The sequence below is a fragment of the Gavialis gangeticus genome, unplaced genomic scaffold (genome assembly GCF_001723915.1).
Source record: "Gavialis gangeticus isolate Ggan-Ray unplaced genomic scaffold, GavGan_comp1, whole genome shotgun sequence".
In the NCBI taxonomy this organism is placed as follows: Eukaryota; Metazoa; Chordata; order Crocodylia; family Gavialidae; genus Gavialis; species Gavialis gangeticus.
Window position 1 is genome coordinate 45,583,664 of NW_017728998.1, and position 14,510 is coordinate 45,598,173.

General features: G+C 45.8%; 1 protein-coding gene across 2 annotated transcripts in view; it reads right to left on the reverse strand.

Moving 5' to 3' along the window:
• Positions 1-14,510, reverse strand: part of HYDIN (HYDIN, axonemal central pair apparatus protein) — a 533,466-nt gene that overhangs the window by 359,394 nt on the left and 159,562 nt on the right. For both annotated transcript variants that reach the window (XM_019505831.1, XM_019505830.1), the window contains exon 9: positions 1,473-1,572. In XM_019505831.1, the coding sequence (XP_019361376.1) occupies positions 1,473-1,572 (100 nt within the window). The remainder of the gene's footprint in view (positions 1-1,472; positions 1,573-14,510) is intronic.

The following is a 14,510-nucleotide window of genomic DNA, read 5'->3' on the forward strand; positions in this document are numbered from 1 at the left end:
GCTAAGCCTGCCTCTTTTTGCCACTAAGGGGTCTCTCCTGAGCTGTTTTCTGCTCCCAGGTGCAGGGCACTTGACTGTTCTGTGACAGATACTATCTTGCAGATTTTGGTGGTCCTCAAGCCATTCCTTGAGGCCACAGAGAGGCTCAGTGCTGGCGATATCCTCCTATGCCAGGTGATCCCTATAGTGAAGGAGCTTGAGAAATGACATGGAGAAGTTCCAGGGGATCGATGTTTCTGGCTGGGGCAAGCCGCTTTCACCAGAGGTGCAGACACTGGTGAAGCAGCTGAAGGAGGGCATCAAAAAAAATGGCTGGATCCATTATAGTCCAGTATGATCCATGTTCTGGTGGGCATGTTTGACCTGAGGGTGAAGGGGAGTGTCTGCAGTAGCAAAACCCTCAATCACTGGACAGAGGTGCTGGTGAACAGAATCAGGGAGGCAGAAGGCCACAGGCAGGGGGAAGAGGAAGAGAGGAATCCACTTTTCTGTGCCAGTACTCCAACCAGGAGCCAATCTCCTCCACCACAGCTGCTGCTAATGTGGGCCAAGGGCATGGCTTCAGTGTTGGGGTCCTGAGGCACCAGACCCCACAATAGGGCAGGTAGTGTGAAGGCCTCGGTGGCTACATATCTCACTGAGGACGTGGAGCCGCTGCACTGCAACCCCTTGGCCTATTGGGCAACCTGCAGCCAGGTGTGCCAGGATCTGGCCATGGTTGCCTGGGAACACCTGTCCTATTCACTGACCACTGTTCCAAGCGAGAGGGTGTTCAGCATTGCTGGTGATGTTGTGACACTCCACCACATCTCTTTGGATCCTGGTTTTGTGGAGCAGCTGGTGTTCCTGAAGGTGAACATCCTGCTGTTGGATTTCACCAAGATCCACATGCAGATGGAGTGCCACCCTCCTCACTCTGCACCTATTTGGTTTTTTAATTTGCTTTCAGAGCCTTGAGGTGCACTTTCACAGAAACCCCTGCACCACTCTGCCTGAAACCTGGCAGGCCTCATGCCCACATGAGGGGCTACCATCCCAGCTGTTTTCATCCCGCTCTGCCTTAACACACACAGGTGATACGAGTTTTGCTTTCAACAGTTTGAGGCATACTTGAACAGACAACCCTGTACCTATCTCCTTGAAGCTTAGCAGGGTTCACGCCCTCAGAAGGGGCTACCATCCCTGCTTTTTTTCATCCACATCTGCAAAAAAATGACAAAGTTATAGGTATTTAGGTGATTCCCCGTTATAGTCCATGGTCAAATCTTCAAATCGGTGCCGAATCTCTGAATCAGAATCAGCCAAATCGAATCGGGACAGTGATTTGAATCACTGAATCGAATCACTGTCCCTCTGAATCAGCTGAATCCAAATACGAAGTGAATACTTTCTGCTTCGCACAGGCCTAACAACTGGATGCCTTGTACTGGGGAGTATTCCTTTTCCTTACTGTGCAAGTAGGAATGCTGTACCTGAGATATCACAGTAGACTGTTTGCTGATAGAATCTGGCTTCTCGTGGTTTAAAAATCACATTAATTTCAGCTGTAGAATTAGGCCAAACATCTCCTTCCTAAAACAAATGAAAGACACAAACAGTTATTGTAGCATTTAAATTACCTTAGAACAGTAGGCTCTTATTTCTATGTTCACAAAACTGAATATAAAACCAGGCGCAGATGCAAAATCTGCATGTACAAATCCTGAAGCCTGTTTGAGGCCAAGCTAAGATCTCTGTTCCTTACCTTACATTAGGTAACTTGGCTGTGAGCATGCATTTTATCAGACAGTCTGATCAGCAATCTAGTATATGTTTTCCAGTTCCCACTACTATGGTCCTAATTTAGGGCACTTAACACATTGCAGGAACATCATTTATACCTGAGGATAAGCATATCAACAAAAATGTCTTCCTACTAATGGCTGCTGTTACTGTTACAGTTGTCTTTTTTGGCCTGAATAGCTAGCTAACAATTTGGGGTCATGAGATGTTTTAGTTAAGAGGAAAACCTGATGATGGAGTCATATCTTTGATACAAAGCTGTTATAAAGAATTTACTGAGTTATTTTTCTTTAAACATAGGAGATGGTTTCTTCACTCACAGTTCCAAGCTTCTTTCAGCATCACTCAGCCAAGAAAGACAGTGTAGGAGCTTTTACTCAGGGCCAAGCTACGAGGCCTTCTGTAACTGTCTCTGACATTCCTCTCTGGGTGTGTCTAGTCTACACATGCCCCTAACTGCGTGGTTGTTACTGTGCAGTCATTTCCTACTTACATTAGCTCCAAGTCTAAAAAAGTTTAACCCAACCCACAACATTACAAATTGTTGTGCATGTATTTGTTGACATAAATGGATGCATTGTTTAGCATTGGGCACCACAATAAAAAATCTCTGAAAACTGAAAGTTCTCAGTTATAGAGGGAGAAAGAGAGAACTGAAATATTTTTATTAGCAAACTTTGGCCTGATACTGGGTAGTTCAAGACTTTAAGTAGAACAGGAAGGCCTCAAACACTGTTGAAGCCCCAAGCACTCCTGCAGTATAAATTTTAAATAATCAGACTAATTCCCATGAACTTAAATGGGAGAGCACTCAGCATCTCACAGAATTGTCCCTGTAGAAATTAAAGAAATATGACATGGTGAGTTATTAGGCTGCAGTTTCAAGTAATTCCCTGAAGCATACCATGCTTTTAGCATGGTTAGAAGTGAACAGACTGGAAAGAGCAAAGAACAGAATATGGATAAAGTCATTTCAAGCGCAGAAACAAAATTAAGACAAATGGAATAACACAAAGCCACTTGGATTCATTTAAAAACCTACTGCAAACATCAGCTTAATCAAGTGTACTTCCCAATGCAGGTTTCTACCCAGCAAAATGAATACCATGAAACATTATTAGATTCCCACACTGCTGCCTGATGCTGCATGTTAGAAATATTTAAGAGACCAGCATTGGAAACCGTTCAGCATTTCATTCCATTATAAAGCCACTGGGCTCAATTTTGGTATCACACTAGTTCAATAACTTCCATGGAATTACCTTTGGTTTTTATACATTTAACTAAAAGCTTTTCCACTGTCACTAAATAAAACAAGACTCAGGCCAAGGTCTTTGACAGTTTACTGTAGCTCAGGAGTTCAAAACAAAGACAAATGATAGATTTCCCTGGTTTAGTTAATTGAAGTCTAATAATTCATGAGTGTTCTTCATTCTACTCCTCATCCAGTTTAATATTATTAATTCTATCATGTCATATCTCAGCAATCTATTTTCAGAGAAGGTGTGTGTATATACACAATTAATTTTATTTCCCCACACTGTCTACTGTGCAGATGTACATCTTAGCTATCTGGCTTTATAATCTCTCTTTAAAATGGCACCATACAGGCTAAATGGACCACTAGTAACTCTATCCTGGTCTGGTTGCTGTGATCCTCAGAGAAGAAAGCTACAGAGACTATTCATTCCCTGAGGAGCACAAGGAGTACTTTGCATTGCTGGCTATCAGCACATCAGTGGAATAAGAACTCAGACACTGATGCTTTCAGAGAGAATCACCAGAACCTTGCTTGGCCTGAGGCACCGTAGTTATGATAGAGGTCTTACGGCTGTATAGGGAAAACAGGAGGAAACTAGGATGGCTTCAGGCTTACAATAAGACTGGGGAGAGAGGGTGTGTATGTGTGTGTGTGGGGGGGGGTGGATGTTCCTTAGGAAGGAATAAAGCCAAGTATTGTTGGAAGACGAAAGTGGCCTTATTTTAAAATTGAAATCTTAAGGAACCCATGGTATGCAATTCATTTGTGGATCATCATATACAGAATGATAAACTGGCACAGCAATAACCTAGGATTATATATTCCAGGGATCACAAACAGTAATGTCTGGACCTGTGGAAACCCATGCTATTTTGGGGCTTCACAAAGGCAGGCATGACACAGCTGTGGACATCCAACAAGGTAGCCTCCAGACACTTGAAAGGTTAATTCACAGCAAATGTCCCTGGCTCAGCAGGAAACATCACCACAACATTGTCTCTGGGAGTCCAAAACAAACTAAATGCTGAGTCTGTCAAACTCTGGCTTCTTATCCCTGTCAGACCAGAGTTCTTCCAATCAGGCAGTTGGTTTCTTTCCTGGAACCAAGGGCTGTCCCACAGTCCCGCAACCTCCGGTGAATAGCCTGCTTTTCTTCTGGAAGCCCAGCTCAGGTTTACATTCCAGGACTAACAATTTACTTCAGGGCAGGCATTTTCCCTCCTCTGGAGGAGAGTACGGTGGCTCCCTCTTCTTTCAGGGACAAGTTCATCCCAGTGCAGCAGGCTTTATAAATGCTAAAAAGGAGTTCTGTTGGTGACACTTAGTTTTTTAGACCAACCTTCCCAAATCTGGCAATATCCTTTTCAGTTCCATATGGTATGCTGAGCAGTACTGGAGGCATACACTACCACGGAACACATGCCTTCACAATAGAAATTAAACACATTCTAAACTACCCATTATCATAAAACCAAAACCATCAGGCCCAGCCCAATCTCACACTGTATAATTCCAAGGATTCCACTGATTTCAGTAGGGTTAGTTCTAATTCGCACTCCTGTGAAATCCAAATCTCGCTGGAACAGTTAGGGATCAGTCTTTCTTTCATCCAGGGCAGTGGCAGAACTCCCCAGAATTTTAATGGTACAGGGTCAGACTCTTTGACTGACTGCACAATAAAGTGCCTTATTGCTGTCTATTTAGATCATGAACCAATTGTATGTACTGGTCTATTTATCTGCTCCACTCACAAGCACACAGGCCTTAAAACCTACCCTCAGCCTAAAGCACAGTCTTCCTAGCCTAAAGGTCTAGCTACCAGCCCCACAGCCAGGGTGGTGGAAGTTCAAGGCCAGGGGATGGACTTACTTAATTCCCACACACGCAAAAAAAATTAGAATGGTACATCAAGTGTACCAGGCTACCCTGGCCTTTTAGTGTTGTGCCTTCTGGCGCTGGGCTCAGTGCACCCCCTATGGTACCAGTGCCTATATACCCCAAAAAGCCACAGCCTCACTGGCACCAGGGTCCCCACTCTGTGGTGGGCCCCCAAATGAGGCCTTCTCCTTCCCCTAATACCCTCACCCAAACCACTGGGTATTCAATAACCAAAAGAAATATGGACAGTCCCATCCATGGGCAATAACGGCCACTAATAAAAAAAATGTGCTCAGACAGCTGCATGCCAGCTTACATTTACACCGGGTTCCTGCTTCAGCTCCCCACCTTTAGCTTCTGGGGCGGCTGCCATCTCTCAGGGCTTCCGCAGTCCCCTCTTCCAGCCTTTGGACTGCTCACCAAGCCTCTCATGGAGCTCTGGGATGCACTCCTTCCCAGAGTTTTTTATAGTCCTGACCTGCCCCTTCTGGTCAGCTGACTAGCTGGCCAGGCTCAGTATTTAACCCTCTCCTTCCCAGCATTCCATGCCAGAAAGTTATGTCCTTAAAGGGGCTGACCCATCTTCTAGTGACAAGGCTAGGGTTCCCTGTTACACAACCCCCTCTCTTCTCCATCGTCTGGGGTCTTTCTGAACCCTAGACCTGCCTTCTAGTAACAGGGCTAGGGTTCCCCGTTACAGTAACACATAAGCAAAAACAAATGTATATAGAAAAGAAAGAAAATTAAAAAGAATTGTTGCCCTGATGAATACGTATCTGCTAACAACAGTATGACTTCCTAGTCGAGTGGGTTTAGCTGACTTTGGATTTTGACGAACTCCAAGGCTAGCAGATCTGTGACAGAATCATGACTGACATTGGGATCTTACCATCAGGACTGCAGTAATGGCAATACGTCACAGAGGCGAGGATAGGCAGACAGACTTGATAGGACGTGTGGATCTATGTATGGGACACAATGCCAAGAGCCAGAGACAGACATATTAAATAGCCCAGAGTCAGCATTGGTCTCTGCAACTGTTCTGTCTTGTTATTAGTTACCCCCCAAATGACTGCAGTTTGTTTCCCCACTGTTAAAGATTTGGGCATATATAGTGACTGGTATGGGAAGTTGTAAACTATATTATCAGTCTCCTAAAATAATACAGTCAAGATAGATACACGCAAGTTATGGTGGCCATCTTAGCCTCACACTTTGGGCACTTGAATTCTTAACCCAATATGCGTAGTAATAGTTCTGCCCATGAATACCAATAAAAACACAATGCATCTATGGAATGTAGGAACTAACATAGAAGGCCTATAAAAATAGCACCTTTCACCCAAAGATTTCAAAGAACCTCATGAAAACTAGTGAGTTCTGTTTTACAATCCTAATATGAGGAAAATAAAAAGTCATCACTGTTTTACAATATGCAGAAACTGAGGCCCAGTAGCATTCTTGACTAACATCACCTAGCAAATTAGTGGCCGCGTTGGGAATCTATCCCAGTCCCCATCACTCTGATATCTGAACACCTCACAAATTTTAACACATTCATCCTCACCACCCCCATGAGGCAAGGTAATGCTACTCCCTTACTGCAGAGCACAGTGATGAGACACACAGCGTCCATCTACATGTGCATTAATGTGCCACAGTTAGTATGCATTAAGTTGAGTACCCATAATAACAGGTACAAAATGTGCACTAACCAGCGCTACTGCACAACAGCCCAGGCACACACTTTTTTAGTGATACTAATGCATAGTAGACTAATTCTATTGTGCACTAGCAGAATAGCACAGCTTTTGCCATGACATGCTAATGTACAGTAGAATTAGTCTACTGCACATTTAGCATCCCACGTAGATGCACCCAGAAAGATTAATGGCCAGGTATTTTAAGGTGCTTAGACACCTAACTTCATTGCAGCCAATACGAGTTAAATCATAAAATCATAGAAAATTAGGGTTGGAAGGAACATCAGAAGGTCATCTAATTCAACCCCTTTCTCAGAGCAGAACCATCCCCAACTAAATCATCCCAGCTAAGGCTTTGTCTACCTGGGTTTTAAAAACCTCCAAAGATGGAGAGTCCACAACCTTTCTGGGTAACCTGTTCCAGTGTATTGCTACCCTCCTTGTGAGAAAGTTTTTCCTAATATCTAACCAAACTTCCCTTGCTGTAACTGAAGACCATTGCTCCTTGTTCTGTCGTTTTTGATTCTGGGGGCAGCTGAGACTATTGAGGCCCGAGCAGCAAGAAGCCAGCAGCCCTGGAGCCTTTGTTGCATCTCCTGGGCTGTGCATGATGCTGGCTGGCAAAAGGGGGTGTTGGCGGCCACCTATGGCGTCTTCTTGCAGGGCACAGGCCCATCTGTGAAAGGGTTGATTTTTTTTTTTTTTTTTTTTTTTTTTAAGTGTGGGCCACAGGTGGGCAATTCTATGGGTGTGACTGTGGTGAAGAGGAAGGCAGTGTGGGAGAAAGCATGCCATTTGCCTGCTTGTGTGGCATAAGGGACAGTGTCCTGACTCTGAGGCCACAGAGGTGCAAGTTGGTGTCTGGGTGTGTGCCTGTGAGCTTGTGTCCAGGATTTTTTTTTTTGCACCACAACACATGGAAGCTGCCATGGTCCCCAGAACCAAACGGAGTAGTGGCAAGGCTCCAGGGAAGAAAGTTGAGGCCTTGGCTTGGCATGCCGAACCCCCTTTGGAGTTCAGCATGCCACGCCGAGGCCCAGATTTTGGCCCTTGCTTCAATTGGAGTACTCGAAGTGTGTGTGAGAAAGGGGAAGTTGTGGGGGCCAAAATGGGCCAAAATGGGTTTTCTTGGTCGTTTTTGATTCTGGGGGCAGCTGAGACTATTGAGGCCCGAACAGCAAGAAGCCAGCAGCCCTGGGGCTTTTGTTGTATCTCCTGGGCTGTGCATGATGCGGGCTGGCAAAAGGAGGATGTTGGCGGCCACCTATGGCCTCTTCTGGCAGGGCACAGGCTGCGCACACTTGCAGGAGAACAATCAGCATGGATTCACCAAACAGAAGTCATATCTGACCAACCTAATTGCCTTCTATGATGAGATGACTGGCTCTGTGGATGCAGGGAGACCAGTGTATGTGGTATACCTTGATTTTAGTAAGGGTTTTAACATGGTCTCCCACAACATTCTCATAAGCAACCTAAGGAAGTCATCCAGTTTTCAAGGATAATGGTCAGTGGCTCTGCAGTTACATCAGCCAGCTCCTACAGTACCCTCAGATGCATTGCACCTGGCCCCATGGACTTGTATATGTCCAGCTACTCTGTATAGGCCCTGACCTGTTCTTTCATCACTGTTGGCTGCTCACCTTCTCCCCAAACTGTGCTGCCAAGTGCTCTGGGAGCTGACCTTGCCTGTGAAGACTGAGGTGAAAAAGGTATCGAGTACTTCAGCCTTTTCTGCATCATCTGTCACTAGGGACCCACACTTTCCCTGATTTTCTTCTTGTTACTGACGTAATTGTAGAAACCCTTCTTGTTCCCCTTCACGTCCCTTGCTAGCTGTAACTCCAATTGTTCTTTGGCCTTCCTGACTTTATCCCTGAATGCCTGAGCATAATACTCTAATACTCATAATACTCTTATACTCCTTCCTATTTATTCATTCAAGGTGCCACTTCTTATAAGCTTCCTTTTTGTGTTTTAGCTTGCTGAAGAGTTCCCTCCTAAACCAAGCTGGTCTTCTGCCATACTTTCTAGTCTTCCTGCACTCTTGGATGGTTTGGCCTCATATCCTCAGTAAGGTTTCTTTAAAGAACAGACAAATTTCTTGGATTCCTTTCCCCCTCAGACCGGCCTCCCAAGGGGATCTTGCCAATCAGTTCCCTGAGATAATCGAAGTCTGCTTTTCTGAAGTCCAAGGTCTGTACTCTGCTGCTCTCCTTCCTTCCTTTCTCAGGATCCTGAACTCAATCATATCATGGTCACTGCTGTCCAAGTTTTCATCCACTACTACTACCACCAAGTCTTCCTCTGAGCAGCAGGTCAAGAAGAGCACAGCCTCCAGCTGGCCTCTCCAGCACTTGCACCAGGAAGCTGTCCCTGTGGCAGAATACCATCTCTGTCTCTTCCCCAAACTCTGCTATCTGACAATTAGGTTACCATGGTCACTGCAGATGGCAGACTCTTCTGGTCCTATCTGCTTCAGGTAACCCTAAGTTGTAAAATGAGCTGGATACATTCCTGAGGGAGGGGGAAAACCTGTTCCCTCTGCCTACATGATTGGCATCACATACCTGGGTCAGGGGCTTAAGCTCCCTATTGTTCTAAGCAATGTCATTCTGACTGGGAAGGGGGCTAAAGGCCCTGCCAGTCTACCTAGCAATCAGTGATGCATTTCAAGTTGGTTGGCCGGCAGCTAATAGTTGATGATCTTCATTGGATGAGGTAAATGAGGTCATAAGTGCTATATAAATGAAGGACTGCCTAGGAGGAGGGGCAGTAGCCATGATGAAGGCCATCAGAGAGAAGCTGGACCATCTGAAACTCTCTCTCCCTCTTGAAACTCATGATCAATGAACTGTTTACCTCCAGAGGGAATCTCTAGCTGCATCTGGATGATACTTGTGAGTAAGCTACCTGAGATCTAACTAGATATATAGCTTGCAGTAACTCAGATGCGTGATCAAAGGCTACCATGCCACTGTTTGCTCTAAGGTATTTCTCTGATATTGCTCTACCTTGTACCTATTCCAAACCTACTCCTTGTAACCAATAAAGTTCTCCTTTGTACCTAGTGTGGGAGACTTATTGGGAGAGGGTCTTGATTATGTCTTGGGGTTCCCTTGGTTCAGCTGACTAGGGGAGACCACTATTTGTGCTTCACTGAGGGAAGCACCCCAAGTTCTTGTAGTGGGTTAAGTACCCTCAAGGACTACTAGACAGCTCCGGTCCCAGATCAGTCCAGACTTTGGGTGGTGGCAGCATTACCCACAGGCTTGTGGTTGTACTCCAGGAAGGGGGTCGGTCGGACATGAGGCACCCCCAGGGAGGCACTCAGAGCTTGGAAGGTGGTTGGGCACAGTGAGGTGGGTGGCTCAATGCAGGAGCACCCCTACTGGCCCACCACAGTCCCCAACACACTCCAAAAAAACTCTTGGATTGCCTGTACACTGCTGTATTGCTCTCTCAGCAGATGTCAGAGTAACTGAAATCCCCCATGAGAATGAAGGCCCTGGGGACTCAGACAGTAAAGAATTTTTTTCCCTATGTCCAGCCTAAAATGGTCTTCCAGGAGTTTGTGACCACTGGAACTTATCTTTCCATGGGATGCCCTAATGAACAGTTGTTCTCCCAGTTCCTGATGTACTTATAGGCTGCCACCAAGTCACCCCTGAGCCTACACTTTTCCAGGCTGAAGAGTCCCATGTCTCAGCTTCTCTTCATAAGGCCTGCTCTCTTGTCCTCTAATAATTCATGTGGCTCTCCTCTGGACTCAGCATTCCAGTTGTGGTCTCACCAAGGCTGAGTAAAGTTGAAGGATGATTTCCTCGGTCTTGCTTGAGATGCATTGGTAAATGCAAGCCAGAGTTTTGTGTTTGCTTTGCTGGCTGCAGCATTGCACTGATGGTTCATGTTCATCTTGTAGTCATTCATGACCCACAAGTCTCTTTTGGTTGTGGCTCTAGAGAGCGTAGGACTGCTGAGCCTATAAATGTGTTGTGGACTTTTTCTCCAGAGGTGAAGCACCTTGCATTTCTCAGTGTTGAATGCCATCAGATTTTGATCTGCCCACCCTGTAAGCCTGTTGAGGTTGGCCTGGATTGCCAGCCTATCCTCTAGGGTAACTGCATTTCCCCATAGTTTGGTGTTGTCAGTGAATTTAGCCAGTCTGTTTCTGACACCAGAATCCAGATCGTTTATAAACATGTTGAGGAGTACAGATCTGAGGACGGAGCCCTGGGGACACCACTGGTCACCAAGTGCCATGTTGATTTGGTTCCATCAACTATCACTCTCTGAGTCCGTCCATGGAGCCAATTCCCCAGCCATCGGACCGTGAAATTGTCGAGGCTGCAATTCCCCAATTTTTTCATAAGGACATCATGGGACACCAGGTCAAAGGCTGTCTTGAAGTCCAAAAATATGATATCTACCTCTTCTCCTTTGTCTAGGTGATGTGTCACCTGATCATAGAAGGAAAGGAGATTGGTCAGACAAGATCTACCTGCAATGAAGCAGTGTTGGCTATCTCTCAGAATGTTACCTTCTATTAGCCTGTTGTTAATGGTTTCTTTGATGATTTTTTGCAAGACCTTTCCAGGGATTGAGGTCAAACTGATTGACTTGTAGTTCCTTGGGTCTTCCTTCCTCCTTTTCTTGAAGATGGGCACCACATTGGCCTGCTTCCATCTTCAGGCACCTCACTCGAGCACCACGAGTTCTCGAATATCCTCGCCATTGGCCACGCTATGATGTCAGCCAGTTCCTTTAGCACTCCTGGGTTTATTCTGTCTGGGCTGGCTGATTTGTAGATCCCCAGCTTCTCATAGTGTTCCCTCACAAGATCAGTGCCAATGAAGGGCGTATGTTCACCCTTCCCCTGGTGATCCTGCATCTAGTCAGACAGGGTGATCCCATTGGGCTGATGGAAGACCAATGCAAAGTAGTCATTAAGGAGATTTGGCTTTTTCCTGGATGTTGGTTTGAAGAAAAGTTAAACACCTTAATATATTTTAAAATCTGACCCTAACAGCCATTCCTTGGGCCATGCACATAGTTTGTGGTAGAGTCTGTGCAATGGAAGCCAGGGTCCTGGCTTGTACCGCCAACAAACCAGATTCCCTGGTTGTTCTAACAGAAGGCTGTGCACATCAGCTCTTCTGGAGTGCAGAGGCAGGGTGGGTCCCAGAAGAGGAATGTAGAGATAGACTGCTGGGATTTCTGAATATAGGTCAGCTGGCTGGGAGGAACGGAAAATCTGCCAGACATTTCCTGGGTTTACAGTCTTTTTCAGATATCCAATTGTACTGAAACAACAATTTTTGCTTTTTCTGATGGAAAAGCAAAGCAGGAGAGGAATTTTCAGAAAAAAGAAGGAGCAGGTATAGGAGAAAGTGGTTTATCACCTGCACAGAAGTCTATTCTCAAACAGACCTTTTGATTATAAAATAGGTAAGGCTGAAAGCATGTGTCATCAGAGACCATCTGAAATGCACCACTCACTATTATATTTCCCCGATGGAAATTCTAGACCTTTCAAAAAACAAAAACCTCCAGATGCCTGGAAATGATCAGTAAAAGGATCTAGCCACTTCTTAACTGCCATATAACCTTTTGCCATTCACTCTTAGCCACACACAACTTTAGACTGTTGCTCTTTGTTAAACCTAGTTTTATACTATTTTCCTGCTCTATCTCCTTTTGGCAGTTCTTTACATACTTGCTATTACTGTATTCTATAACTTCCTAAGCTCCCAAATGCCTTATCTGATTGTACTAGGTCCCAATCCCCAACACTCCTTTGTTCAGGAGGACTTTGCTCTATTAACACCTGCTCTCTACAACCTTCACAGTGCCCAAATTATAATCCAGATCATCAGAGTCTGTCATCTTAGTTTTATCAACAAGTTTCCTCAGTGATACCTTATCAAATGTTTTTTAAAAATCCAGACAGATTATGTCTACTTCTTTTCCATTAGCTATTTCCTTCATCATCTTTTTACAGAATTCAATCAGATTTCACTAACAAGATGTATTTTCATAGAAATCTACCCCCTATTTGTTTAGTAATTATTTTCCATCTAAACATCCTACCATGTCATCCCTAATGATTGATTTCAGCATCTAAATTGGAACAGAGGTTAAGACAAGTAATCTGCCTCTTACCTGCTTTTTCTTTTTAAGAGAAGCAAAGTTTTTTTAGTAATATATTTAATTGGGTTTTCTTTTATTGGTACACTTGGTCCAATACGAGATGTTACCAAAATAACCTCGCTTTTTGAATATTCCCTGGCTCATCACGGTCACAACACCACTTCAACCCTACTATCTTCTTTTTAAATAGACCTGATATCACCAGTCCTCTGTTCCCTTAGTTCTCTTACTTTTGTTCTGAAGTAACTTTAATATTAGTTAATTTGATCCTGACTGTTCCCTTCTCTTAGCTTTTATTATACCCTCGGATACAAGATGTCTTCAGATGCATCTGAGCTGGACCCTATTTGCTTATGAAGGAGGAGGGGAAGGCTGGCAGGGCATTTTCTCTGAGGTCTCTGGGACTCTGGAAGTTGCTGTCCATCTTGGTCCAGAATGGCACAGACTGATTGACCTTCCAGATATGTTGCAAAACATCTCCATTTGTGATGGTCTGGGAGAAAGCTGATAATTTTCTTCTCAGAAAGATATAAATGTGAAAATGAATCTCTGGATGTGTCTGACTAGCACAGTTCCTTTTGGAAGGTCTATTTTAATGCCACTAGGAGTAAAGGGTGCTTGTACACGTAATACCATTAATATGCACATGTGACAAAAATGTCACTGTGTGACTTAATGATGTCACAGTGTACATATGCAAGAGTCTGGGAGGTTTAAAATGAGTTTGCATCGCTGCAAACTCCCGATGTAGCTTAGTTTGCAAATTGCAACAATGCAGCTGTTAGCTCGGCCCCCAGCCGTGGCAGAGGTGGGCAAGCTCTGCAGAAAAAAAGGATTAGACCCCTCACTGCTTCTGTCTTCAGCAGTGGCTGTGCCAGTGGCTGGCAGGATGCCTGGGGCTGCCCAGGAATGGTCTGGCTTGCCCCTGGGGCAGTACGGAAAAGTGGCTGGGTTTGCTGGCAGCTGGAGAAGGTGGTGAGGATGGTGCATGGCATGCTGGAAGTCCGGGTGGGCTGCTAGCTGGCGAGGCAGGTTGGAAGTACCCAATCCAACACTTCCCCTAGCCTGCCTGGGCTTCCAGCACACTATGCACTGTTCCCCAATCCCGCCACCTTCTCCGGCTGCCAGCATACCCAGCCACCCTCCTGCCACCTCTCTGTGCTGCCCCAGGGGCAAGACAAGTGTGCTGGCAACTGGAGAAGGTGGTGGGGACAGTGCACGGGGAGCTGGGAGCCCAAGCAAGGTCATGGAATCACTGGATCGGGTGCCTCCAAGCTGGGGCAGCACCCAGCCAGCTAGAAGCCTACCTGGGCAGACTCATGCCCTGTGCACTGTCCCCGCTACCTTTTCCAGCCACCAACAAACCCAAACGCCTTCCTGCTGCCTTCCCGCACTGTTCCCAGGTGGCCCAAGGCATCCTGCTGGTCACAGGGGCCTGCTGAAGACAGAAGCGGCAAGGGGCCCAATCCTTTTTTTTTTTTTCTGGCAGAGCCTGCCTGCCTCTCCTGGACCCAGGGGGCAAGCTGCCGGTGGGCTGAGCAGCCCCTGAGCTGTGGGGGACCTGGAACTTCTCTCTGCAGTGATGGTGCCGCCTCTCAAGGCTGCCCAGGCAGAGTGCTAGTGGGCCTGGTGCTGCCCCAGCTTGGAGGCAGAACCTGATCCAATTCAACTCTTTCCTGAGGGGGTGGAGGGGTGCTGCCACTGCAGGGGGCAGAACCATCCCCCCCCCCCCCCCC